Source organism: Carettochelys insculpta, chromosome 2, assembly GCF_033958435.1.
Source record: "Carettochelys insculpta isolate YL-2023 chromosome 2, ASM3395843v1, whole genome shotgun sequence".
NCBI lineage: Eukaryota > Metazoa > Chordata > Testudines > Carettochelyidae > Carettochelys > Carettochelys insculpta.
In genome coordinates, this window is record NC_134138.1 from 14459135 (window position 1) to 14487004 (window position 27870).

Consider the following 27870-nt stretch of genomic DNA (forward strand, 5'->3'; position numbering starts at 1 on the left):
AGAATGAACGACGAACGAAAAATCAAGACCCTAATATTCAGCATAATGGATGGTTCGAATAGGAGAGGCAGACCCCACAGAGAATGGATAGATGATGTAGTAGATTGGTGTGGAGCTAGTCTACAGAAACTAAGCCACTCTGCACTGGATAGGGAAAGATGGGAGGAAATAGTGAGAGAGGCATCAGACACCAACGGGCGCTGAGCCCACGGTTATTAATGATGATGAAGAGAGTGTAACTTTCCAGATAGGAATTTGACCAGGATGTGTAGGTCCATGTACATCTGCATTTGTATAAAAAGCACCACAGAATGTTTAATGAATGGAGCAAGTTGAGATTTCATTAGTGCTCTTCACAGTATGAGAGGGTATTGACAGAGAGGAATGGGTGTGAGCTATGGAACCATCATTACCTAGTCTCATCTGGCCTTTTTTTTCTGTATCATTTGCGCACTTTGCATCAAAACACTAAGCACAAGTTGGCATTAATTATTCACAGTCTCTGAAACATGCCCCATGTGTCTGTCTTTGTTTTCTAGTTTGATCTTCAGCGGATGGTAATTTACTGTGATTCCCGACATGCGGAGCTGGAAACCTGCTGTGATATTCCCTCTGGACCTGTGAGATGTGGTTTATTTATGTACACACAGACAGTCATAGTTTAGATCTATTACTCAAATAAAGGGTGTAGCAGTGTAAGTCTGATGTCATAAAGATATATAGTGCATCAAATCAATAGAAGTGCTAATGGGACTGTGGAGCATTTACCAAAAAAGAGAAAAGTATAAAGAATTACACATTTTTATGTCCTGTTTCCCTGTCAAACCATCATGGGAAACAGAAGAGTCTGAAGGGTTCGACTGCTGATTAAAGAATATAAATTCCATGTAAAAATAGTCAGCGTGTTTCCTTTTACTGCTGTGTGGGGAGAGCTAAGACAAAATTAGTTGCTAGTTTGTAGTGTTAGTCCGGTTCCCAGTGGACATGTTTGCACTGCGAAAAACACTGTCACCGTGTAGCAGACGTCTGCAGTGCCTCATTTGCTGTGGCAGCTACTGGGAGAGACAGATCTGCAGAGTCCAGACTAATGTTCATTCTAATCTTTTCCATCTGCGTGTGGAATAATTTTTGCTATGTGCACTGTGGCATGTGTAATGTACACCACCAACAGAAACACAAATCTAACAGTGAGCGCTCAGCCAATCAGCTGGGCAGCACTGGAATCTCTCCTGAGTGGCTGCATAAGTGCACAGCTTATGGGGAACACTGGTCCAGACTGGTAGCTTTCACTAGTAGTTTTAAAAACCCCAAATCCAAACAAACACATGATCCCCAGTGTCTGGATTTTGGCATTGTTGGCGATATGTCTTAAAGGTAAATGAGGTTTCTGAAAGGGAAGACACAGTGCTGACTTGAACTGTTTGAATTTAGTGCCAGGTGACGGTCGTTACTGAAGCACCAACTGCTGAAATAATATCCACTGTTGGCAGTGAACAAGTGGGCCCCCCAAACACCCTCAACTGTTCCTGTCCTGCTGGAGAGAAGGTGAGTGACTCTGTTCTCCTTTGGAGGCCTTTGCTAGCTGCTTTGGTTTTGGGAAAAGGATCTGGCACAAAATCTGAATAGTGCTTGGGCCTGCAGCTGCAGGAAGGATCACAAACTGCAGGTTTATAAGCTTGTTTGGGAAAAGGGCTGTGTCTCAGCACCTAGTTTAGTGGATCTTGATCCTTTAAGTGGCTGCTAAAGATCAACCTAGACAACGAAGCAGCAATGTTTACTTCCCTTTTATGTGCAGGATATGAAAGACGTAACAGGAGTAGGCCTGTAGGACAAATGTGAGGCACTAGGCTTTCCTGGAGTGGCAGCCAGTTAAGTCAGTAGTGAATGAGGCCTTCCAAGTGTTAGCACTGCTGTAATATATTTGTCAATGACTTTTTATTTAATGTGTTGTTGCTCCTCCTACCTGAAGGGTGTATAGCTTCTCATCCATTGTCCACTGAATAGACTCTTCTCTGGTGGGATTCTTTTCCTGGCCTCTGGTGGGCTCCTCGTGTGCTGGTAGTGAGACGAACAGTCTCCAAATAGTCTTCCTGTTCCCTTTTTAGGGTGAGAGGGGCCCAGCTGGCCCTGAAGGTCCTAGAGGTCAAAAGGTGAGTAGTACGTTTTTTTTATTGTTTATTTAAAATTGCCATATGAAGTGTTCGGTTATTCTGTGTGATGAGGAGAATTTAAATAACGAAATCAAATTAATGAATAGCAGACCAGAGAAGGGGTGAAGGTGTGCGAGGTGGGGTCAGGAGAATGGTCAATCTGTGCTATGCTCAATTCCAAGTTTCATGTATTGGGTTTATGTAGCTTGAAGAAACTCTGACATGCAACATTTTTGCTTGTGCGTTGGCTCTTTCTCAAATGAGCTATCTACGAGACCAATGTCATAACTTCAGTAGTGATGGTCCAGTAATTCTGCACTATTTCTGCACAGTATCCAAGCTTATAGACCACCTCATAACTGTTAGTCACCTCTAGAACCTCACTGAGATTGGGGTTGGACAATGGAGCCCTATAACCCAGTATCCTAGCAAGAACATTTTAATCATTGGGTGAAATTAAGTAGGTGCTGTGCATTTAGCTAGGCTGCTTCTTAGAATGAACAGACTACTCATTCTTCCCCCACAATGATTCCAAAAAATCATACTTAAATGGGTGAAGCTGACATCTGGTGAGGTGTTGTAGAGAAGTCATTTATCGCAAGTCCTGGCTTTTTGGAGAGCCTCACTGCTCTGGTTAGAGGTTTCTGGGACACAGAAAGAAAATCAGTGGATGTGTATTAATAATACACCAACAGCCAAGCTTCCCATGCATTGGAAATGAAGCAATGCATGGATGAACTTTGTGATTGCGACAGCATGGGTCCTGTTGCCAGTTGTTAAGTTGGGGCTTGGGAGAATGTTGGTGTCAGTACCATGAAACAAATCTTTGACATAATTAAATAATAAATACATAATCAAAATATTGAGTATACGAATGTTAACATGGGGCAGTTCTTGGCAGTTCAATCATTTGTTAGGTGCTATCAGCAATGGCCACGTGCCTTGCAGAAGAGCAGTGTGCTCACAGTCTTGTGCTAATATCCTTTTCCTCTGCTCCAGGGGGACAGTGGCAGCCCAGGACTTCCTGGTCTAAAAGGAGAAAAAGGAGACTCAGTAAGTCAGAGCTGTCAGAGGCTGACTGAATGTGGGAGATAGGAAAATGGCTGTTCTCCTACTGATTAGATGGAACCTATGCTACTGTAAAAGTGGGGCCACTTACTTAAACGATCCCTTGTAATTAGAGTTGTATTTTCAGCAACCTCCCCTTGTTCTCTGTCTTCAGTGCCCGTTTGGGCATTTCTATGCTGCATTTAAACACCTGTGGCTGGCCTGTGTTTCTGCTGAGTTGGGCTTGCAGGGCTCTGGCTGTGGGGCAGTGATGTTGCTGTGTAGGGGTTGAGGTTGGAGCCCAAGCTCTGGAACTGCATGAGGGGAAAGTGACCCAGAGCTCACACTCCAACTTGAGCCTGAATATCTACACTGCAATGTTACAGACCCAGAGCCAAAGTCCTGTGATCCTGAGTCACCTGACACAAGCCAGCCCTGGGTGTTAAACTACAGTATATGCATCCCTTTAATAGACCCATACAGTCTTCCAGAGAAGTCTTATCACCCTCCCCTTTGGGCTGTTTCAGTGACTACAAAGAGTCCCACTGATGCATGTTTCTGGCTCTTCCATCATCTACAAAACATCTCTTTTCGCTGCCATTGCACTGCTATCTCTCCCTGGAGTTTACCCTTCTGCTTCCTTCTCTCACCAGCATCTCCTAGGTTCTAAGAGAGAAAGTTGTCTGTATATTGTCCTCCTCCAAGGGAGCTCTTCCAAATTAGCTGGAAGAGAGGGGAGCCCTGTTCCACCCTACACTTCCAGGCTCTGAATCCCAGGCCTTTAAAGGAACAGTGTCCTGGGTTTTCCTACCTGTCCAATTCCTAACTACGCTGGCAGTGTCTTCTCCTAAAATACCAGGCCATTTCCTGGGCCTTTGATCCTTTGAGCTCCAATGAATGGGGCCTTCTGGCCTGCTTTGCTCTGCTCTTCAAGGAATAGGTGCTCACTCCAGGGGTGCTTCAGGGCTGAACCTCATGCCTGCCAGCAGCCCTGCTGATCAACTTCTCTTCTGCCCTTCCTATACCTTGTGCCCACCACAATTAGCCACAAGGGTGCAAAAAGAGAAAGGAAAATGTGAGGCATGAGTGAAATGGAAGCTTGTCAAAAGAGGTGAAGTGGTGTGGAGCCTGGGGCAGATCAGGAATCAAGCACCCCCCCAAGGTAAAGAAGAAAGTCAACGCCTTTGCTTCAAGGATCAATATTCTCCATCACACTTAACAATTCCTTGTTCCGCTTCTGCCCATTCTCCATGCAAGGAAGGATGCACCGTGCTAGTGTCAGTCAGCCGCTCACATTTTCTGTGGGGTTCAGTGCTTTGTCCCTACATCTTGCTGTTAGCTGGCCTCCCACAGGCTTTTTAGATGGAAGATGCATATTGGATACATTGACTGCTACAGTGATGCACCAGAAAAATTGTCAATCTTTGCTATTTACATTGCAATGATATTAGGCTCCAATGATCCAACCAGCTGACCAAATTTGGTGATGAGTTCCAGTCACATGCCGCCTGAATCTCATTGTGCATATGCTAAGGAGAACAGGGGTTTGGTGTGCAGAAGGCCTAGGCTCTCCGTTTTAATCTATCACTTGTCTCACCTGGGAAGACCCTTGACCTCTTTGTGCTGCCCTGTTATATAGGTATAATAGTAATTATCTATCTGATAGTGCATCTTCAATTAAATAAAAAAGTGTACCCCTGAAGAAGTGTACAAAATTTCTTTAACAATCAAATGATTTTGTTATTGCAAATCCTGCCTTCCTTTCCCAGCAGGAGAATTGGATCTACAAGGGCAGACCCTTACCCATCTAGTTGCAGGATCAAGAGCTTAGATTCTAAACTGTTTGACTGTGGCTACACTAGCCCCTGCCTTTCAAAAGGGGTATGCTAATGAGCCATTTCAGCAGATGCTAATGAGGCCAGGGGGTTCCTTTAGAAAGGCCCCTGTCTACACGAGTAGCATGCATTTTGAAAGCAGCACTTTCAAAATGTGCGCAGCTGCCATTATGCTAATGAGGCACTAGATATTCACGACAGTGCCTCATTAGCATTTGCCAAAGTGGCTCATTAGCATACTCCTTTCAAAAGGCAGGGGCTAGTGTAGCCATGACCTTTGAGAGTGGGAAGTCTACCATATGCTTCTCTTCACCTAGTGGGTCACACACATTTATGGGCCCATAGAAATAACCAATAATAAAATCTGCATGGGTATTTTAACAATTAATGTTTATAAAGTTCTTTGAGCTACTTGAAGAAACATTCAATATAATATTATTGTATATCAAATGTATCTTGTTCCCTCTTTTCCAGGGCAGAGGTGCATATGGCAGAGGAGAGAAGGGAGAACAGGTATGGTAGTACTATTCATCATAAAACACAGTTAGATCATATCTCACTCTGCTACTTGTATTTTTTTTTATTTTATTGTTTTTTTTAAAGTTCATAAGTAAACTGGTTGGAGAAGGAAAACTAGAAACCGAGACTTCTGGGTTTCATTCCTAACCCTGTTGCTGACTGTTGCTATTTCGAGAAAAGGGCCGGCGGAGCATCTACACATACTTTTTGTTTGAAAGAAGCTTCTGAAAGGTGACACTGTTCCTGAGCCAGGAGCAGAAGTGGGCTTGCGGAAGAAGACCCGTATTTGTTCGATTTTTGGATTGAAGGGGCATGTTTTGTGTGTGGATGCTCTGTGTGCTCTTTCGAAAAAGGGCCTGATTTTCTGAAAGAACTAGCTAGTGTAGATGCGGCCTATGACTGTGAGGTCATGCAGCATTGAACCTCTCTAGGCATGTCCACACTGGCATAAAAGCCTGGCTACATGGGCAAGGTTCACGAAGTCAGCTGACTAGGTCTGCAAGGTTAAAAATTGCTATGTTTGGGATCAGTTTGGAGTCAGAGCTCTGAGACCTTCCGTGGCTTCATGGTCCCAGAGCTTGGGCAGCAACCAAAGCCTGAATGTCTTCAAGCCATTTCTCAGACCCAGAGCCCCAGCTGCATGAGCCCAAGTCAGTTGACTCAGGCCAGCTGCAAGGTTTTTTTATCCCCACATAGGCATGCCCGCTATGTCCTACATTTACCTGTATAATAACAGCTTTCCTATTTCACAGGGCTGTCATGGCACTTTTGAGTAATTAATATTTCTAATGTTCATGGTCTCCCATAAAAGTCGATCTATAATGGTTAAGACTTAGTGGTTTCAGCCTGTACGCTCCATCCCTTTGTATGGTTAGAGCAGTTTAATTCTATGATTCTAGTATTTTTTAAACCCTCTTTCCTGTACTTAGAGTGCCTTCTGCATGGTTAGTTAAATAACGGAGGAGTTGAGGTTGGGTTGGCTGCTTTCCCCTTAAACAGTAATTAAAGGGTTTTGATAAAACCAGTGGTTTGTGTGACCCAGAATAACAGCTGCAGAATGTAACAAACAACTTGAAGCCAGATCACATAATAATAATTTTGCATCCTGACAGCTTAGTTCTCAACAACTTCAGGGCTTGTATGGAGGACTTTTGTCCTCCCCCTTCAGACTGTCTCAGTGCATTTCTGTGCTAGTCTTTCACTGCCAGGCTGGTTGCTGGTACACAATGACATCTGCTGGCAGTGACAAAGCTGTGAAATCTCCACCACCTTTCTTTTGGACTTTTCACTTGTGAAGCTCAACTGTGAGTGGGAAAACAAATTGTGTCAGAAAGCATTTACATCTCTCCTGTGATTCAGTCACTGATAACGGTGCCAGGATGCTGAGCTCTCTGTAATACAATATTACGACTGACAGGTATAGATCGGCTGCTTGTCAAGTGGAGATGAAGAGAACCTTACTAAGTCACCCTCTAATATGAATGTAGAATATAAAATGAGCCTGTTAGCCTAGTAAATTACAGCCTCCAGAGATGCTGTACGGTACAGGTCATAGTCACCCTCAGCAGGTCCTGTAATCAGTCAGACACATCAACCCCTGTTACATGCTCTCTGAATCTGTTCCCCCAGACTGAAAGCTGTGTGTGACCAGTTCAAGTGGCCCATCTCTCCATATCCCTCTCTTACCCATTCACAAGAGCAAAAGAAGAGCAGAGGCAGTATCATAAGCGCCAGTGGACTGATAAAGTTGAGCTGTCAGGTCCATTCTTTATATTACACACCCCTTATCAATGCTTGCTGCTGTGCTAACCTTTCCTCATTGAAGACAGGAACTCCGACAGCCAGGGCAGGTAGCCAGCAACACTTCCCTGCCACGCCTCCACTCCACACTTTCAACATTTTACCTCTCTTTAATGACTGATATTTTTCCCTAGCCATGCTAAGATGAGATGCTGTAACATCAAATGCCAACGTTGTCTGGGCTTCCTTACATCAGCAGAAAACTGGCGCTTTGCCTGTCTGATGATTCTGGAGTAACTAACCAAACACGGGAGAAGAAAACACTCTTTTAGGAAACCATGCTCTTGATCAGAGACATTTTTTAAATCAGTACAACAGAGGAGGACACATTGTCATGGTCAGCTAGTTTTATGGCACTAGAGGGGCATGTGGTACTTTACAGACCACTGACACTGGGCCTACCCTCAACAGCTCACAACCTTAGGGTGAGATTCTCCCGTAGGCAATCTAATATACACTGGACCGTGGGCCTTTGGGCTGTATCCTGTCATATTTCTGGGACTCTGTGGGGGCACAGGGCTTCAAACCTTGTGGATGAAAGTGCACAATCAGAGCCTAAACTCAAAGAAACACGTGAAGTGTGTCATCTCCCTGCTTGGTGGGACATACTCAGGGGTGAAGGTAACTTAAATTTCTTGCTGGTATGGTTGTATTGCAACCCACTTGCACTCCTCCCTGTGTAAACATAAGGCCGAGGTTATGCTGCTGAGCAGGTCCTCCCTTCTGGAGCCTGGGAGATGCCCGTGCAGGGCTCAGGCACCACTCACAGCTGCTGAGCCTAGTGACCTCCTACCATGCAGTCTGTTCCTGGAGGTGCTGGATGTGGGGCTGTGGATGGGGGCCCAGGTGGGACATGGCCCTTTTTGGGGTGGTGGGTCCCAGCTGGCAGGCATAACTCAGTCCCTGTCACATCCCAGCATGTGCCACCTGTAGCTGCCTCCAGGTGCCTCAAGACCCTCACTCTGCCTGGGACAGGCAGCATGCTGAGTTGCCTTAGGTCCTGCAGGAATAAAGGCCCAGGCAGGGGTTCAGTCCCTCATACCCCTGGCTGCTCCTTAGAACCCTCCCCACCTTACTCCTTACCGGCAGAGAGCTGTTCAAGACCATCCCATCCTCCTCCTGGACCAGCTAGCATAGCTGCTTCTGAGGAATGGGCCAGACTGCTGACTTGGGTAGCACCAGCATGGGGCAGGGAGAGCTGAGGGCTGGAGAAGAAGAGGCAAAAGTAAGCTGGTACTGAGTGCTTCAGCCTGTCTTACCAGTATGACAGCACACTTCTTTACCCACATACGATACCAGCATACACTGCCCTACTTTCACCTCTGACTCCTTTGAGATGGGGGGCAACATACAATAAAAACCTTTGGATAGAAAAGTTGGGCAGGGCAAGTTAATAGGCCTCTCTGACAGGGAAAAACACCTGCCTGGTACCTGACAAGTCATCTGTGAGTGCCAGAGCTACGATCGCCACATGCTATTTATAGGCCATAGGATACAAATTAATCAATGTCATGCTAAAGGCGACTGTGTTCTTGTTTTGCTTCAAGGCATACGCACTGCCCAGTGCCTGGCAAGCTGTTTGTCTGATGATGCTCTGATCTCAAGTAAAGACATACGAAAGGGGACAGGATCATTTTTACCTAGAGACAAAGAGGACATTACGAAGCACAAGTGCTTGCAATTTGTCACACTTCAAAATTTAAGCCAAATAGCTAATGTTTAAAGGCATACTTTAAAAGTCAGGAGAAGCATAGAGCACGACAGTCACAAGAAATGTGTTCCTGGTTTTGTTTTGGGGTTTATTTGGGGTTTAGTGTTTGTTTAATAAAATCTAATATAGAATATCGTTAACTGTAATCTGCATCTGCCAGGGCAAAGAAGTAGGACAATGGTTCAGTTTGATGAAACTTTCTTGACATGACAAATTATCCAGGAAAAAGATAGACCCCCTCCAATATTTGTCAGAGGCAGGAGTGACCCATCCAGGATAGGGTTATCCACTTTTTAACTTTTGTCTCCCTGTGTCTATTTGGCTGTTATTTCTGACACTGAGGTAGGTTGGTTCATAGTTCAATGCCATCTCTACCCTCTCATAACTTTTTCAGCACACAGGTCCTCATGGGCAACTTGACAGGAGCCCATTTGGACTTCATGTGCAGGTTGATTTAAGTGGATTTGAGCAGAGATATACGGTTATCACTATTTATAAGGCACTATAAAGCCACTCGGAATTTAACAGAACAGGCACAATTAGCCATACTCTTTCCTAGGCTTACTCTATTAACTTCACTTGGACTAATATGCTCTGAGGCCCGGATGGAAAGCTGTATCAAAGGAAATATTGGCACTGTCACTCTAAAAACAAACCCTGTTATGTCTGCTTTCTCTGTGCAGTGGCCACGTGCTCCGCGACATGCCCACTTGACTCCACTCTGCTGTTGTGGTGGTGTGTTTGTTCAGAATCATAAAAAGAGGACTTTTCACAATCTCATTGTGTCCAAAGGAGCCCACACCAACCACAGTTCTCTTACAGACCCCTGTCTGGCGCTTGTAGAAACTGAATAATTTTCCTCAACAGCTTGAAAATGTGACATACTTTTGAGCACTGGAAATCGATCAGTTCTAGCTGATCTTTGGCCTCAGTTTCTGTAGGATGAGCCAAAAATAGTTCATGAAACAATATGAATGTTCTGGGTGGGGTCAGGTTCTTTAACATTTGAAACTTTAAGAAATGTTGATCAGTTGATCAAATTGTAGAGCTATTAAACTTAGCTGTATTAGATGCTGTACTGTGCTCAGTCAGGCTCTGTTTACATGGCAAAGTTCTCCCGAAATAACAGCAGTTATTGTGAAATAACTTTGGCAGCATCCAAATGATACACATGCTATTTAGAAACAAAATTGAAATAGCATGTGTGTTATTTGAGGAATAAAACCTATTTAGAAGTCGCTCTTTTGAAATAGGCACTATTAAGACTCGGAATAGCACTATTTCAAAGTAAGTTATAATGAGCTCCAATGGCACTATTTTGAAATAAGCACTGTGTGTCTGTCATGCTACGCTGAAATAGTGGGGTGCTATTTCAAAATGCATTTTGTGGTGGATCCTTTATTCTGAAATACACAATCTTATTTCAGAGTAAGTAATAGAGAGAGAGCCATGCTAGTCTATATACTATCAAAACAAAATAGTAGTGCTACTGGACTTCTTTTTTATTTCAGAATGCTGCTGTTGTGTAGATATAGCCTCAGTGCACCCTGAAATACTTACACCCAAATTTTCTCCCCTCCCCCCCCGGCCCCTACACTCTCTTTGCACCATGTGCTGTGGTCTCTGCTTCTTAGCAGGTAATATCTTAGATGCAGAAGAGTTATCGCTGGGCAGAGAGCTGACGAAGGTGATGTCCACGTGTCTGATGAAGTGGTAGTTTTTTACCTACAAAAGCTTATGCCTAAATACATCTGTTAGTTTATAAGTCACCAGAGGACTGCTCATTTTTATGTCCTTACCATCATTTTATGCCCTTTACCATCCTCTTTCAGAAAGCCCACTGTAGGCACTGCTAAGGAGTTGGCAGGGGTATATCCAGGGTTGAAATTATGCTGGGAACCAGTAGTGGCTTGGAAGTCTTTAAAGCAGCTGCTAGGCTTCTCACAGCTCTGCTGGGACCAGGGCTAGAGCTGAGCTGGATTCAGAATTGGGAAGCTGTAAATAGGTACTCGATTCACCTTCCCCAACCTGCTGTAAAATTCCTGGGGTAGAATCATTGGTTCGCACTGACCCTTTTACCCCACCCTGGTGATATAGAGATGGATGTGGCCTGTGGTCCTCCCACCATGCTCAGAGAAGTGCACAAGGGACCTAATGGAAAATGATGCAGCACCTCCTCTCGCCAGGAATTCCAGAAGCCCTTTTGTTTTCTAGAGTCTCAGAGCCTCCACGAGCTCCACCTGGGGGGCAGTGTCTGTGTACAGTAGGGCTGAACCTTCTGGGACAATTGAGCTTTATGTATTTTTCCCATGCAATGAAGGAAACCCTTATGGTGTCTGTTTACAATGTGGTGAGGGTTCTTAGCCAGACTTTTCTCAATTACCTGTCCATTAATGGCCTGATTTTCCAGAGCAGCTCAGAGCACCTGTAGCTCACAATCAGACCGAGATGGCTTCTATATTTATTAAATCAGAATGATGGGCAGTGACTGAAGTAGGCTGGCTTCTGCTTTTGTTTAGTTGGAGGTAAGGGTTCTTTTTTTTTGTTTGGCTGGTTGGTTGTTTTTGTTTTTTGGACAAGTGATCTAAAACAAACTCTTAGATGAGATGAATGGCTGGTCTCCTGTAGAAGCAAAAGGTAATTCCAACTTGGATGTGAAATTCGCCAAGATATTAATGGGGTTTTAACCTCATTAAGCTAATAGAATGCTGTACTTGTGCTTTTAAGAGTACAGTTATCTGTGTTGCCTCTGGTCAGCAGCTTTGGAAAGTGGAGCTGGAGGAAATATCCACTGCAAAAAATACCTTGTTTTGAATTCACAGAATATCCACAAAGTTTAATGAAATTCCAAAACAAAAAAGCCCATTAAATTTTGCAAGAAAATAGTTCCACAGGGTGGCTGTTTTGTGTCATTTTTTTATAGCCTCATTCACTCCAAAATTCACAGGCTGCTAACCCTGAAAAAAAACAAAAACAAAAACAAAACAAAACAGAAGCTGGAGGAGGAGGAGGTAAAAGTGCTGTTGGCCTGCAAAAGCTACCTGGTCTCATGCAGTGGTTCTCAACCGTTCCAGACAACTGTACCCCTTTCAGGAGTTTGATTAGTCTCCCAAGTTACACTCACTTAAAACCTACTTTCTTACAAAATCAGACATAAACATACAAAAACATCACAGTACACTATTACTGAGAAAGTGCTGACTTTCTCATTTATACTATACTATACAATTATAAAATAAATCAATTGGAAGATAAATATTTTACTTACATTTCAGGGTATCATGTACAGAGCAGTATAAACGAGTCATTTTCTGTATGACATTTTAGTTTGTGCTGACTAAGTGCTTTTAATGTAGCCAGTTATGAAACTAGGCAATTATTTCAATGAGTTGATACAGCCTTTGGAAGACCTTTGCATGCTACCAAGGGTACACATACCCTTGGGTGAGAAGCACTGGTCTAGTGGATTAAACACATGCCCGGGAACCAGGAGAGAGAAAGAGATGGACTTGGCACTAGCTGGACTGAGGTTCAGGGTCTGGATTGAATTTCCACCTATACAACCTTTCCTCCAGGACCTTCAAAGCACTAATAAAAACATGCACACTGTACTAGCAAACCCACATATGCGAAAGAGCTCTGGTGAAGGGCGGCAGGGGGCAGCCTTGGAGCCTGCTTTCAGCTGGAAAACCTTTCATAGTGTGAATCACAGAATTCCCCACAATTCTCAGCCAAAGAGCCTCCGTTCTGAGCTGGAGAGACCATCTGTAGGGGAGAGACAATGATTCGTTTTTCTGTCGGGTTCAGCTCATGCAAGTGCCAATTCATAGGAGTGGTGGTGTCCAGCACTCCTCTGAGTTAGATGGTGACCACAGTCTTGCTGCAAAGAGACCATTGGATATAGTTCAGGTGGGTGCTCCTTTCAGTCAGTGGGCTGGACTGGAGCTGGTGGCACCAGTGGGGAAAGATCCCCTGCTTATTACAGAATGGTACAAGCAGGACCGCCAAGAGCGGGAGGGGAGGGGCAGAGGGGACAGTGCCCCAGACACCTTTGAAGTGCCACAGCAGTGCTGCTCTCACACTGCATGCAACTGCGGGGAGGCACTGTCGCAGTCCCGGGCAGCACTGAGGATCTGACTGCCCTGGGCCCTGCTCCTTCCAGGGCTCAGAGCTGGGGTCCCTTCCCACCTTAGCCCATGGAGGCTGTTAGCCCCACTATGTGTAAGTAAGGCATGGAAAAGATCCATTAGTTCACCCAGTCCATGGCACTGCCAACGCAGAATTCTCTTCACCCAATCCCATTTGATTGACTTTTGAAGGACTCCGAACACTAGGAGACGTCAACCAATGGTGTGATGACATGGCCAGAAATGTGATTTCATTGTTAATTAACGTAAGAGGCACTGCCACATATCGAGGAGCTGTGTGAAAGAGACACTGAAATGAATAGATACTATGCACTAACCTTTCTCCCATGGTCCCCTCTATAAAATGAACGAGAGAAGGAAAAGTCAAGTGAATTATTGTTTGAATTGGAAGGCAGGAGAGCTAATTACAGTTTAAATATATGTTTAGGGCTGATTTTTGCCACAACTTTCCTATTTAGATCGTTTCCATCTCCATTATCATAGGTCACAACCCAGAGTTTCAAATAAAATATGTGATTATAGGTCACAGCTGTTTCCAAGCTGAAGAAATGTTTGCAAACTTGGCATCTACTTAAGGAGTTGCAAGTGAATGGGATAAAGGCAGATAAAAAATATTTGTTAACTTAAAAAAGGCACTGAGGGATTATTCTTCTATTTCAATTGTCATTGCATTGACAATCTAGGACCTGAGACTAGTAAATAACTCTAGTTTATCCCTTGACTCTTCTGTATGCCTGCAAGCCTTTTCCCTTCCTTTATTAAATCCATTTGTTTCAATATACAGCCACATTCTGACATAAACTTTAGGTCGGGGTCAGGAATCTTTCTGAGGCGGAAAGTCGAACTTTAACCTCCTTTTGACCTCTGTGTATGGTCCGAGTGCTGGGGATACTTTTAAAGCTCACTAATAGGCCTACTTACAGCAGCTTCATTAATAAATAAATTAGGATGCAGAGCTTTACCATTTATGTAGTGGTTGCTATCTTTAGCTGGTGGCTGCCAGAGGTGGCATGGTTTTGAGCAAGCTCACGGCTGCATGGGGGAGAAGGGGCAGGTCTGAGCTCCCACCTCGTTTGCCAAGCTCCCATGCTAATCTTGGCACCCATGCTGGGGGTGGCTGACCCCTGCTTTAGATGATCCCAGTACAAAGCTACATATGATAAGATGCTATCAAGTTACTCTGTAGCACTGTCTACCCTGGAATGTCAGTGTACTCCACATATCACACTGTAATGATCAGTGTAGACAGAATCTTCACGAGTATAGAGTACTGTGTTTTGTTCTTATTGTTGAGTTATCTAGTTTATTTTATTTTATCTAACTGGCAGAAAGGGGATCTGAGTAGTAGGTTTGAGTCCTGTCTGTGTGGAATGGAATTCTTACTTGCACTAAACCCTTTGAATTCTGCGAGTAGTTATATGGAGATAAAACAACTCACAGAGCTGGAAGGGACCTTGGGAGGTCATCTAGTCCAGTCCTGTGCCCTCTTGGCAGGACCAAACACCATCCTTTTTAATTTATTTAAATCTATTTTGCCCCAGATCCCTAAATGACCCCCTGAAGGGTCGAAGTCACAACTGTGGGTTTAGTAGACCAGTGCTCAAACCACTGAGTTATCCTGTATTATGGTACACATAATTTAATCCTAAAAAGAAATTTGCTGTACTTCTAAAATGTGTTCCAAAGGGGTAGGGTGACCAATTCAACAATCTTGCCTCCTTTTTGATTGACAGGTAAGTTAACTAAGTGTCTCTTTTCATTAAGGAAGAAATTTGTTTCTCTGCCAGGGGCTGCTACAAAGAGTATGCCCTCTTTAACTCTGTTGTCAGTGCTACATAAGTGGTGCATAGACCCTGTGCCAACCCCTCTACATGGGGTAAACACCAGCCTAAAAATAAATACAAGTGAACAAAATTAGAACATTGTGGTTATTAAATTAGTATTGCATTGACTCATTATCATTAAGGCCTTCTCTGTATGAGAAAGGATTAGTGAGCACCACTGCTGTACTATCAAACTCTCTGAGTGTAGCACAGTTTATACTGGAAAGTGTCTCTTGGCTGGTATAGTTAATATCAGGTCTCAAAGCAAAATAAATTATGTTTGCCTAGGGATTGTTTTGCTGGAATATTGTGTCTATAATAGGACTTTTGCTGACACAGCCATGTGGGTTGGGGTTATTTTTCTCACCATGTTAACTGATAATCGGTGGAGGTTAACTGAACTGGGGACCAGTGTTCCCTGTAAGCTGACCCCTTGGGCAGACACCCAGGAGAGATTCAGGTGTTGTGCAGCTGTTTAGCAGAGCACTGCACAACCAGCAGCGTGTGTTGCTACCAGTAGCGTACATCTGTACATGCCTTGGTGCACATAACAACATTTATTACACCCACATATGGAAAAAAATTAGAGGAGACACTGCTGTGGACCAAGCCTGCTGCTATTCTAATGCCCGATCTATTTCACAAGTTTTGCACAATTATTGTAACTTTCACTTGGTGAAAGCACAACTTTGAATCAGAGAGTGCAATCTGCCCGTGTGCTGTTTTTTAAGGCACCGGCAGCTGCTGATTCAGTCCTTGACTGGGCCAAGTGATTTGCACTTGTTCTGAGGGATGGGAAGCAGCTGATTTGGGTTAAAAGTGAGAGCTGGAACTACATCCCTCCATCTGTAGCCTTGTAGAGCTGTCCGGGCTGAGTGAGGGCTTCCCAGCAGCAGATGCACAGTGTACAGGCAGAGCTGCCTCTGCTGGGACATTCCTTCACATTGCTCAGGATAGGAAGGTGAGGGGGCTGTTAAATGATCCTTCAGACTGGAAGCTCACTCAGATCCCTAGTGCAATCTGTTCTGTGAAGACCACTAGGCTGATATCCAGGAGCTCACTGAGTTCCAATCTGTGGACTCCAAGCTGTTCTGCTTGGTCCGTTGGAGCTACCTTCTGTCTTGTTCTTCTAATGCTTGTAGGGACATGCCTCTGATCACGCACACAGATTGGCTACCACCTGTCAGACTGACACAAAGAGGACTCCTCCATCCAACCATCCATCCATGCTAGTGTTGCCACATCATGGGAAACAAATAGAGAGGAAAGAGGCTGCATCACGATTCCTCTACTTTGACAAGAAAAGAAAAAGGAATGAAAAGAAAGTGGAGTCGTGGGCCATATTGGAGGGGGGAGTAGGTTTGCTGATAAGAATTTCCTTTTTTACATCCTTCGCAAGCTGTTTTGTAAGACGGCAGCAGTTCCGTCCCAGATATATCGACCTTTCTGAGCAAGTGGTTACCTTGAGAATCAATTTTCTATTTGCTGATTTTCTGTCTCATTAGGAAACCATTCAGACAGAACAGATCTGAACTTCCTGGCCCCTCCTCCCACAGCATTAGAACATCCAAATTCAGTGCTCTCCAGGAAGGTGCAGTTTATAAGAAAGCTGGCAATGAAAGTAATGACTTTAACTTCTGTATATGCAAAACATACTTTGCTGATGCCAGCTTTTATTCACCCCTGAGAAGTACCATATACATCCTTAAATAGATAAGGGCCAGATTTTGTCTTGTCTTGCTGTCTCATATTGATTAGTAACTTACTCCACAAACGTATTTTTTAGTCAATGGTTCCACATATGGAATAAATGGTTAGAGACGTGAGTAGGGTTGACAGCATCTGGCTTTTAATAGATCAGTAACACATGGTGTGTGGAACAGTGTATCTATGTGTGTACATGGGTACAGACAACTTTCTCAGGTAATATATACATAGGCAGCCTTAATTCTGGCATCTCCTGATTTCTGAATGCTTGACTTTGTAACCTTAATGTTCTTTTAAAGTAGGGTTTTGTTTTGTTTTGTTTTGTTTTTTTTTTTTTTTTTTGCTGTACGTCTTCCTACCTTTGCAAACAAGCAGTTTGGAAAATAAACCAATAAAAGAACCCAGAGAGTCCATCACAAGCAAACACACAGCTTATCAGCTGGTCAGAATATTTTAGATCCTCAGCAGTAGAAAGTTATCTCCTATGTGGGCTAGCCTCTAGAAGGACATGAGAAACACAGTTTACCCTTTGGATTCTTAGCTGTTTGACATCCAAATGAAATCTCAAGTCCATGCTCCAATGTACAGAGTCACTAGAACATCTCAGCAAAAGACAGGTGTGAATGTTGTTAACATGGGTGGAACAACATATTTTTTTCTGTAATTGCATCCTTGGAAACAGATGGATGTTTTTGGCTGAAACTTTCCAAAAGCATTCAGCCTGAGGTAGACACCTGGCATGGAACACTTCCAACTGAATGGTTAAAGGTTGACAGGTTTCAAACAGCTAACACAGGGTCTTGTAATGGGAAGTTTGGGGTCCATGTTCATTATTTGACTGTGCTACCAATGCCACCTACAGTACTGTCTCTCTCTCTCTCTCTCTCACCGTACTGTGTTTCATATTGAATTAGCATTAGGACAGATGTTTTAGGGTCAAGAAAGAAAAGAAAGAAAGGGCCTTAGGGTTTACCTGGCTTGAGGGGTAAAAAGTGAGAAAAGGTAAATATAATGGTGAATCATCTATCTGAAATCTAACTAAACTATCCAGAACTTTAGAATCTATACAATTAACATGGGAATCTCATGAGAAGAAGTCCTTGTGCAGAAGTTTTGCACTGTGTGTTGGCTGGAGATGGCATGGAGAGGAATCTTACACCCACTATTTGTGTCTAGGAAGGTTCAACTTGGGTTTGAGTCTGGAAATAGGCAAATAAATATTCAGGAATTTCCTGTTTCCCGTAACTGGTTCTCATACGCTGAATGAAGAAACTCATGAAGTGCCCAGCACCTCTGTGTGTGTGAGATAAAGGCATAAAACTGACAAACCAAGAGGGGTCAGATGGGGAGAAAGTCTTCAGGTCTCAAAGAAACTTCACTGGGGACACTGGAGAGTTTATTAGCCATTCTCCACCAAAGTAACCTAAATCTATGCACTCTGATGCTGTGTGTGAAGTTGATTCATTGTTTGGTTTGTAACTGTCCACAATAGTGTTGCCCAGAAGGGAAAACTCATTTAACCACATCTGTCCCCCAAATACTTAGGCAGGCATTATTTTACATCTCTGAAGCAATCTCAGTCCCAGGGCCTCAGAAGGACTCTCAGGGAGTTCCTGTATTGCTATATATCTATTACTTGGGCCTTCCTTCTTATTTTTCCTCCTTTGAAGCTTATATTGCATCCTCATCTGCTTTGTAAGCTGTGACCTGCCTTCGAAGTTTGCTTGGACACACCAATCACTGTTGTGGGCCCAGCTAATACCACTGCTATTAATAATACTACTACTGTCACAGCGTGTATTTTATCTCTGGAATTAACCACAGTTGGAGGTTGTTCAAGACCTTGAATTTAATGACTTTGGAGCACTGGGATCCCGCAGTGCCAATCCATGAATTGCTAGTTTGGAAAGACCGAATCCTTCCTGCTTTAATTGTCTGGCCTTTTCCAGCTGCTACTGTTGATGCCTTAAATTACTTGCTTAAAAAAATCTGTAGTAGGTCCAAAGTCTGGATGAACGTGGTCTCTCTTCTGACTAAACAACTTTAGGAGCAAGACACATTATTACTGCTGACAGTGGCAATGCCTTATAAATATTAGTAGTCCAAGAATCAAACCTCCTGTCAAAGGTAACTTTTGTCTGTGGGCCAAATTGTCAAAAATGTCGAATAAATTTAGTAGCCTAGTACCATTTTCAGAAGTTCTTTGTGCATTTCAGAGCCTACCACCCTTTAAAAATACGATCTTCCATGAATAGAGTCCCGACAAAGTTACACCCAATAGATGAGTTCATTCTAATAATAAATCAGACAAACTGTTTCCAGTGCCTGTTCCTTTTCTTTCAGTTTCTTCCTCCCTTCCTTCAAGCCTCTAACCCCAATTAAAAATCAACCAGCAGTGTGTGTAACTAGCCATGCTGGGCTAATTCTTCATCATACCCATTTGCTTGGCTGTCATATTCCCCAGCACCTTATCCTGTATCTTTAGATTGTACCTCTTGCAGGGCAAGGCAAGGCTCTTCTGTGTTTGAATGCAGGAGATTGTGGCCTTATATTTACTATCACTAATAATAGTAACAGTGAGAATTAATAGTAAAACATACCTGTTCCTCAGTTTCCTAGGATGTTTCACTTTCATTTGTTCAAATCTCGCTTTCTTGTGGTTATTCCATGAGAGCTGCCTTGTCTAATTTTTCAAGAAGTTGAGTTATTTTTTTCATCATTTTAGGTTAATTTGATTATTTATTTGTTCTATGGAAATGCCTGCGGCTGGGGAGAGAAACAAGCCTGCAGCAGGTTCTTCAGGGCTCGGTGCTGTGGATTCCAGAGGGCCTCCGGCCCTCGGCCCATGCCGCACAGGGCTCCAGGGTGGAGGGTGGGGGCAGGGAGTTGGCTGTGCAGGATATCTGAGGGGGGCTCAGCCCTGGCCCTGTGATGCGGCAAGGGCTGGGGATGGAGAGTGTACACCTTCGCGCCATGCAGGGCTCTGGCCCCAGGTCAACAGAAGGGGCCACCCCGCTAGGGCACCAGCCCCAGCTCCACCCCAGCCCTGTGGTGGAACTCTGGGAGAGCGGTCTGGGGGGACTCAGACCCTGCACCATACAGGCCTCCAGCCCTGACTCCAGCCCTGGCCCCGGCCCCGTGATGTGGCGGGGCCTCGGGGGGCTCTGCCCCACGCTGTGCAGGGCGCTGGCTTCAGCAAAGACTAGGGGTGGAGGGGGCTCTGGTGATGGCTCCAGCCCTGCACTGTGACGGCCCCAGATCCCCCACTCCAGTCCCCATTTTTCAACCTCCCAGCTCTGTCCCCAGCCCAACCAGGCACCTGAGCAAGGCGGCTGGGGCTGGCAATGGCGTCCCAGTGGTGCAGCAGGTGGAGAGCTACATTTTAAAAACGGTGGTGGCCAGAATAAAAGCCCTGCAAGTCTCCGGCCTGCACATGAAAAGGTCAGTGGGGGAGGGCAAAATATGGGACAATTAGTCCCATTTAAAAGATAAATTGGGGCACCTTTTTAGTTCCCTAAATATGGGACCATCCCACCTCATATGGGACGGATGGTCACTTTACCTCTGACAGAGACAACAGAGGGTACATCACACAGGGAACAGGGGTATAAAGGAAGGCAAGAGGTGACAGTAATACGATGGCAAGTTTACCAGTGCTGGTAGCTTCAGTGTTTTTACCTTGTTTTCTTTGTAAATGGGCAAGAGTATTGATGAGTCCCTAGCAGCTCACCTGCTAACCAGACTGAGTTAATGTTGGCTGTGAGCCTTCTTGAGACTGTAAATAGTAGCTGTGCAAGCTGAGGTGATTTTTCCTCCTCGCCTCTTCTTGCCTTGTCATCTGTCTCATGTCTTTGTACTTTCGACTGTTGTTAGTATTATGTTGATAATGGTTCTGTTGTGTTGCAGGGATCCCCAGGCTTGCCTGGCCCTCCTGGGAAGGATGGAGCGAAAGGAGAAGCTGTAAGCTTTTTTGTTCCTTCTTTGTCATCCTTTTCTTTCTGCATGAGCCAGGCGGTGGGCACTGATCTGTATCAAGTGGGACATGCCCCAGGGATTTGTGTGACCATGTAAGGAGTACCGGAAACAAACAGGAAGTTAGTACCTCAGCATTGTCCCTTACATGTTTGCAAAGACTGCAGACTTCATACAGAGTAAGCATATTGCAGGACTCCAGGGACAGACCCAGTGCAATTCATGAAGCTATGAAAGGGGGCAGGCAGCCTGGCAGCCTGTGGTTTGGGCCTTGCTGCTGCTGTGTTGGTTAAGAACTGTAAGCACAAAACTCAGCCATTTGTTTCATGTCAGGCAAAGGGCCCCCACCCTGTGAAGATGGTGGGAATGGAGCATGACTGTAGTGGCTGTGAAGGGCACATGGGGAAGGCAGCATTAGCAGCCCAGTTGTGGTGATGCACAGACTGTTCAAAGCCTGGGGGTTGGGGAGAGCTTTGCAGGAGGAAACTGAGGCAGACTGGGTAAAACACCCTTATCCTGATAGTTGCAGAAGAGGAGAAATGTCCGTGCATTTTCCAGCAACTTTTATGAGTACACCTGTCTCAACTTGTCACTAATGCACTAGTCCCGCCTTCCAGGCCTCTTCGTTCATCACTTGATCCTGTCTGTGCTTGAATCATCTGCCCCTTCTCTTACCTCCCTTTTGCTAATCTGTGTTCATTGCCTGTCCCCCTGTTTGCTGTTTGCAGGAACCCTTATGATGTGTAGCCCATGCTCCCTGGTGGTGGGTTACTTGTGTCTGGGGAGCATTTGGATGAAGGGTTCCTTTGGGAGGTCAGACCTCATAATGGGGCGCAGGGACACAGCAGAATGCTCTTATGCTTCCCAGCCCTGTGTTGCTGTGTCTGTGGGTAGCCCAAGTCTGCCACCTGCAGTGGGTTTTGACAAGCGCTCCCAATATTGCAGTTCATAAGAATGTCCCAAAATGCCTCGCTGAATCAATGCAACTGCATCATATCATACATGAAATCGTTCTGGGAGTGCCCCTGGTCTATGAAGAGATGGTGTCATAACCTCACAACCTGCCCCTGCCCTAACACAATGGGTTCATTGCACTTTTAAAGATCACATTTTGGTGTAGCCTTCAGATGCCTGACCAGCTGTAAATCCCAGGCGACATGAACACTGGAGCTGACGTTTTGTTGCTTAGGAAGCTGCCTGCAAAGAGCTAAAGACATTCCAATGGTGTATTTACTTGGGTGTGGTCCCATTATGTTTGCTCTTGAGAAAAATCACACCGTGGGCTTCAGAAATGACCAGCCCATGACGTGTGGAGTGCAAGCACTGAAGGGAATGTGGAGCATCCACGAGTGACCCCCAGGCCTGTGATTGTAGTGGCTGTCTTTTGTACCTAAAGATTTCAAAGTGGAGTAGAGGCCTTTCAAACCACACGACTAATTCACATGCTCTTTGTTACAGGGGGAACCAGGGCAGCCAGGGGCACTTGGGCTGCCTGGTCCATCAGGCCCGAAGGTGAGATTTTCGTTCACTTGGAAGTCAACACTTGTATTGCCTGTCGTGTTGTGATGTGTGCATCTGGTTTTTGTGAGTTGGCACTGTGTGTTTGTGATTCTCTATTCACTGACTAGTGAGGAAACAACCTCACAGCATTAGGATGATATTTCACATCACTTACAAAATATTGTTGAAACATCAGTAAACCCAGCCATGCTCCCAGGCAGGGAGGCGAGTATTATCAGAGAGTCTCAGAGAGCATAGGGCTGGAATGGTCAAATCTCTACTAATTTTGGGTCCCTCAGTTTGTGCCAGGTTGCTGTGGCTTTGCCATGTGCCGCTGAGAATGGATGTGGGATTCCTCTGGATTTGGGAGTCTGATTCAGTAAGGCACAGCTGAGCCCTTCATTAGAAACAAGCCTGGATCTACAGGGCCATGTTTATGGCCTCTTTCTGTCCTCTTTCACAGATCCAGCCCCTATTGACTTAATATCTTATAACGGGGGGGCACAACTGGACCCTTATTTTGCATCAAAGAGAAGAGATTGCAGCTTCAAAGTTATAACACAGAGATGCGTGCTGTTTGTGGACAATACAGGTGCCATTGTGTAACTCACCCATCTCAGTCCAAGTGGCATTGCTTGTGGGTCCCATTTCTGTATGAAAGATGAGGGATACTGAGAGGCTAAACCATACAAAACTATGAGGTGCACATAAATGTTGTAATAAGTAAAGCAAGTTATTAACTGCCTAAGAAAAGGGATATACTGAACTCACAGAGCCCCGGGCTGCTCCCAGTAAGGTCCAGAGGAGATTTGCTTCTACCTTCAGTGGGGACAGGATCAGACTCTGTGTTTACTGGAAAGGATTCCTGTCCTGTTTGGCAAGGAATAAGGATGTGTGAAGTGAAGCAGCAGCCTTCTTAGTACAGGGCCTGTTAAATTTGTTAGCCATGGAGATATGGACAGATCCTTTCCCTAACTGCCTGTCACTTCTGTGGATGAAGGTTTATAAACTGCTAGGGTTCCCAGAGGACTTGCTCACAAGCACATGTGTATTAATCACTTGGCTGAAGTGCCTGGCAGCAGACCAGTGAATGCAGGGGCAGCTGTGATTACATGTAGCAGCGCAGAGGGGCTTATTGTGGATGCTGCATGACAGGATGTTCTGAGAAGATGAGTGGCAGTGTGAATGGAGGGCTCGGCTGGGAGAGCGGGGGAAGAATTTAATGTGGTACAGGCTGAAACTCTCTAGTCCAGAATCCTCTCGTCCAGCAACATTGGTAATCTGGTGTGATTTTAGCTAGTCAGACGACCACTTGTCATGGATATGGCCAAGGTTGCTGTGGTCCCACAAAGTTTGTTTAGCTCTCGGTGTTCTGTGCAGTAGTTAGCTCTAACTAACCTCTAAATGTCTTCTAAAAGCCCAGCGAGCAGTGGAAGTGTCGGTAATGCTGCTAAACAATATTGACCTCCCATGCTCTGGCAAATTGTCTCATCTGGCACTGGTCAGGTCCCGAGGGTGCTGGATTAGTGAAGTTCAAACTGTAGTTTGTAACCTAGGCCCTCTGTTTCCTAGTGACTATCGGTACACTCATCCTTTGAGTGGCAGGTGATGTGAATTGGCCACCACACATGGTAACTGGCTGCATGGTGCCAGTCCATGGGGAAAAAATACACCCAAGTTTTCTGTGTGTCCTTCCTGAACAATTAACAATAATAGTACAAGAGACAGGGAAATTGGTGGCTTTTGCATATTGTTTGTGCCATCTTCTCTTTCTGATGCTAAACTCATCACCTCATGTGAAGTCTGCTCTGCACCATGTTGCTTGACCAAGCTGTGTGTGTTCCTTTCCCTAAGGCTGCAGTATCCAATATAGTACCTGTTCACTACACGTGGCAAACAGGAAGCATATTTTGGCGAATACGGCTCGTTGGGCTGGTGTGGAAGCTCAGGTGGCAGCACAGAGGCCCATCGGGTGCCATGCAGCGGCGGTGGTTCAGAAGCTTGGGGGCTGGGTGATAGTGCGGCAGCTCTTCAGGCACTGCGTGGCTGGCTCGGGGGCTTGGATGCCACACTGCGCAGCTCTCAGGCCTGTGTGGCTGGGTGCTGAGTGGCTTCAGCAGTGCAGCTCCAGTTGGCGGTTCAGCAGTTGGCAGCTCCAGTGATTCACTCGTGGCAGGTGGGTAGCTGTGGGGGTGAGGTGACAGGGTGTCTAGCTTGAGTGGGGGGAAGGCACCTGGCTGGGAGTCGGGGGAGGCACAAGTGGCAATCGGGTGTCTTGCTTTTGGACACCACTGCCCTAAGGACTTGGTCCTGCAAGGGGCTTACCCATTCTGTGAGTTGCTGAGCACCCTCAGCAAACCTTGAGATCACTCAGCATCTCACAGGATCAGGACCTTCTAGAAAAAGAAGATGCATAACTTCATTATGTGATGACCCAGAAGAGATATGAAAACTTCCTGCAGGTGCTTGATAGGCATAAATGTTATTGATTTGTATTATCACAGCAGGTAGGAGCTGGAGAGGAATTGTTTGGAGTCGTACAAGGGGCACATCTAGGACACTGTTATGTCTAGAAGTGATAGGATGCAGTGGGGGAAGGAAACATCGAGTTTGGGTAGCTTCACAAATGTCCTCCTGGGTAAGATGTATGAGTCTGCAGCATCTCATGAGAGAGGTAATAAGAACCTCATTTTGGCTACATCTACATGAGCCCCAAACTTCGAAATGGCCACGCAAATGGCCATTTTGAAGTTTACTAATGAAGCGCTGAAATGCATATTCAGCACTTCATTAGCATGCGGGTGGCCGCGGCACTTCGAAATTGACACGCCTTGCCGCCGCACGTCTCGTCCCGACAGGGCTCCTTTTCGAAAGGACCCCTCCTACTTCGAAGTCCCCTTATTCCCATCAGCTCATGGGAATAAGGGAACTTCGAAGTAGGCTGGGTCCTTCCAAAAAGGAGCCCCGTTGGGACGAGACGCGCGGAGGCGAGGCGTGTCAATTTCGAAGTGCTGCGGCCGCCCGCATGCTAATGAAGTGCTGAATATGCATTTCAACGCTTCATTAGTAAACTTCAAAATGGCCATTTGCGTGGCCATTTCGAAGTTTGGGGCTCGTGTAGATACGGCCTATATGAGTTATTTAACAATAGACTAGACATGGCTCTAGAAACTGTATTCTAGGGAACAATCTGAGAGTGGCAAAGGGATACAGTCGTGGAGGGATGAGTCCCAGTTGGTCCCTTGCGTGGATAATGTTCTACAAGGTGGAAAGCTGTATCCAGAAATTCACCCAGAAGAAAATGCTAGTCTGTGGCCAGCCAGAGTCTGCTGGGGGTGTGGGGAGACCTCTGGTGAGCAAGGAGCCCCAGCCCTGTGATCCGGGGTGTGTGTCCTCTTGGGTTTGTACCTGATGGTCCACCACTGAGGTTGGGGGATGCATGGCTGGTCGATGCATGGCTGGAGGTGTGGGAGGGGAGGTCTATTACGAAGTACCCCTCCTCGCTGGACCACTCTGCTGCTGCAGCTTGCTCCAGCTCTGGCCCTGGTGCCGTGGTGCTGGCTGACAGTCATCGCTCATCAGCATCCCTGGACTGGAGCTTCTCAGCCAATATATCAAGGGCAGTGGGTGGGGAGGTGCTGTCCCATGGGCCCAGGAAGCTCTGGAGCTCCCAGTAAAAGAGCCACAAAGCGGCCGAGTCCCGAGCCTTGGCGTATCCCTGCTGCAACTCCTTGACCTTACTGTGCACTTGGTCAGGAGTGCAGGCAGAGGAGCCACGGGTACTCAGGCCCTTTGCCATCTGGGCAAAAGCAGCTGCATTCTGCCACTTTGTGCCCGTCTCACGCGTGGCCTCTTCATCCTGCCATAGGCCCAGCAGGTCCTGGAGCTCATGTTCCATCCAGGAGGGAGCTTGCTTCCCCCTCCCCCGCGTAGACCTTGCAAGCCCTGAGCATGCTTAGAGGAGGGGCCCTGGAACTCCTGACCTGCCTGGGTGCTGGCCATCACATTCAGGGAGCTGCTCAGGGTCTCACTGGGGTGTGCAGGGGCAGCACATATGGAGGCTGCTGTCTGCACACTCTCAACTTCCTGCAGTGGGGTTTCTGGGTCCATGCAGCTTTAAGCGCTGCTGCGTGCACAGACAATAGAGCCCTGCAGGTGCTGGTAGCATGTCTCAGCCTCCCAGCTGATCAGTGCCATAGTGAACCCTGCTCTTTCGAAACAGCAGGTCATGGAACATCTACCCACATCTGCTTTTGAAAGGGTGGGCTTTTCCTATTTCTAGTTTGGAAAAGCAATTTTGAATGCTTCAATATCCTTTTTGAAAGAGGGTGTGGCGTGTATAGATGTGCCGTGCTCTCTTTTGAAAGAGGGCCTGGAATTTTAGAAATAGAAGCTAGTGTAGACGTGGCTATAGGGCCAGAGCGAAGGCCAGAGGAGAGTTACAGAAGCTGTCCAGGACTCAGAACAACTCCCATTCCAAGTGGTGGTAGTCCCTGGGACAGCCTGTGTGTGTCCAATGCCTCAAGAGACAGAGGAGAAGAAATGTGACAAAACAGCAGCTGTAGAATGACTCTGGAGCAGTTCAGGAAACAGCACCTAGTAGAAGATGGTTTCAGTCCATTTCTGGTTATGGTTCCAGAATTTTCCTGCTGCTCTGTTCTTCCCACTAGCATGCTTTTGTGCTTCGACAACCTTATATGCACTCGGTAGACCTTCTCTTGCTTTATTCCCTGATTGTTGTCTCCCTCTGTGTGTTCCCTTGAAGTAGGCAAGTCTCTGATGACATTAGATTATGCCAACCTTGGTGAAATCCACAAGTGCAGTGAAGTGGAACTTGGAAGATTTTGGATCTGTTCATAACTTCTTGACTGACTGTGGACAAATTGCTTTCTATTTAAAACAACAAGAAGTCCTGTGGCACCTTATAGACTAACAAATATTTTGGAGCATACACTTTTGTGGGCAAAGACCCGTTGGTCTTTGCATACGAAAGCTTATGCTCCAAAATATCTGTTAGTCTAAAAGGTGCCACAGGACTTCTTGGTTTTTTGAAGATACAACCCCTCAGATATTTCTCTTTAAAGTATCTCCCTCTCAAACGTAAGAAATACGTTGAAATTGGAAAAGGTACAGAGAAGGGCAACACAAACGATTGGGATATGGAATATCTTCCATGTGAGGAGAGATTCATAAAAATTCATCTTGGGAAAAGTGAAGAATAAGAGGGGATGTGAGAGATGTCTATAAAATCATGATTGGCTTGGAGGAAGTAAATAAGGAAGTGTCATTTATTCCTTCTCATTACACAAGAAGAAGGGGGCACCAACGATAGCAATAGATAGCAGGATGAAAATGACCAAAAGGAAGTATTTCTTCACACATCATACAGTCAAACTTTTCAACTCTTTGCCAGAGGATGTTGTGAAGGCTAAGGCAAGGGCACAGTTAAAAAATGAAATAGATAACATTCGTGGAGGATACGTCCATCAGTAGCTATTACAGCCATGCTCTGAAGTGTCCCTAACCTTTGTTTTCCAGAAGTTATAGGTGTTCCCAGTAATCTGTACACCTGTGTGGCTACTCAGGAGATATTCTAATGCTTTCCAGCTGATTAGCAGAGTGCTCGCAACTAGATTTTTTGTTTCTCCTGGTGGTGCA

General features: G+C 45.5%; 1 protein-coding gene across 1 annotated transcript in view; it reads left to right on the plus strand.

Annotated features, from left to right (window-relative positions):
- The window catches only part of COL22A1 (collagen type XXII alpha 1 chain), a 263941-nt gene that overhangs the window by 97122 nt on the left and 138949 nt on the right, over positions 1-27870 (plus strand). The window contains exons 7-13 of the mRNA XM_074984490.1: positions 540-620; positions 1432-1545; positions 2106-2150; positions 3150-3203; positions 5507-5545; positions 20647-20700; positions 22171-22224. Coding sequence (XP_074840591.1) covers positions 540-620; positions 1432-1545; positions 2106-2150; positions 3150-3203; positions 5507-5545; positions 20647-20700; positions 22171-22224 — 441 coding nt within the window. The remainder of the gene's footprint in view (positions 1-539; positions 621-1431; positions 1546-2105; positions 2151-3149; positions 3204-5506; positions 5546-20646; positions 20701-22170; positions 22225-27870) is intronic.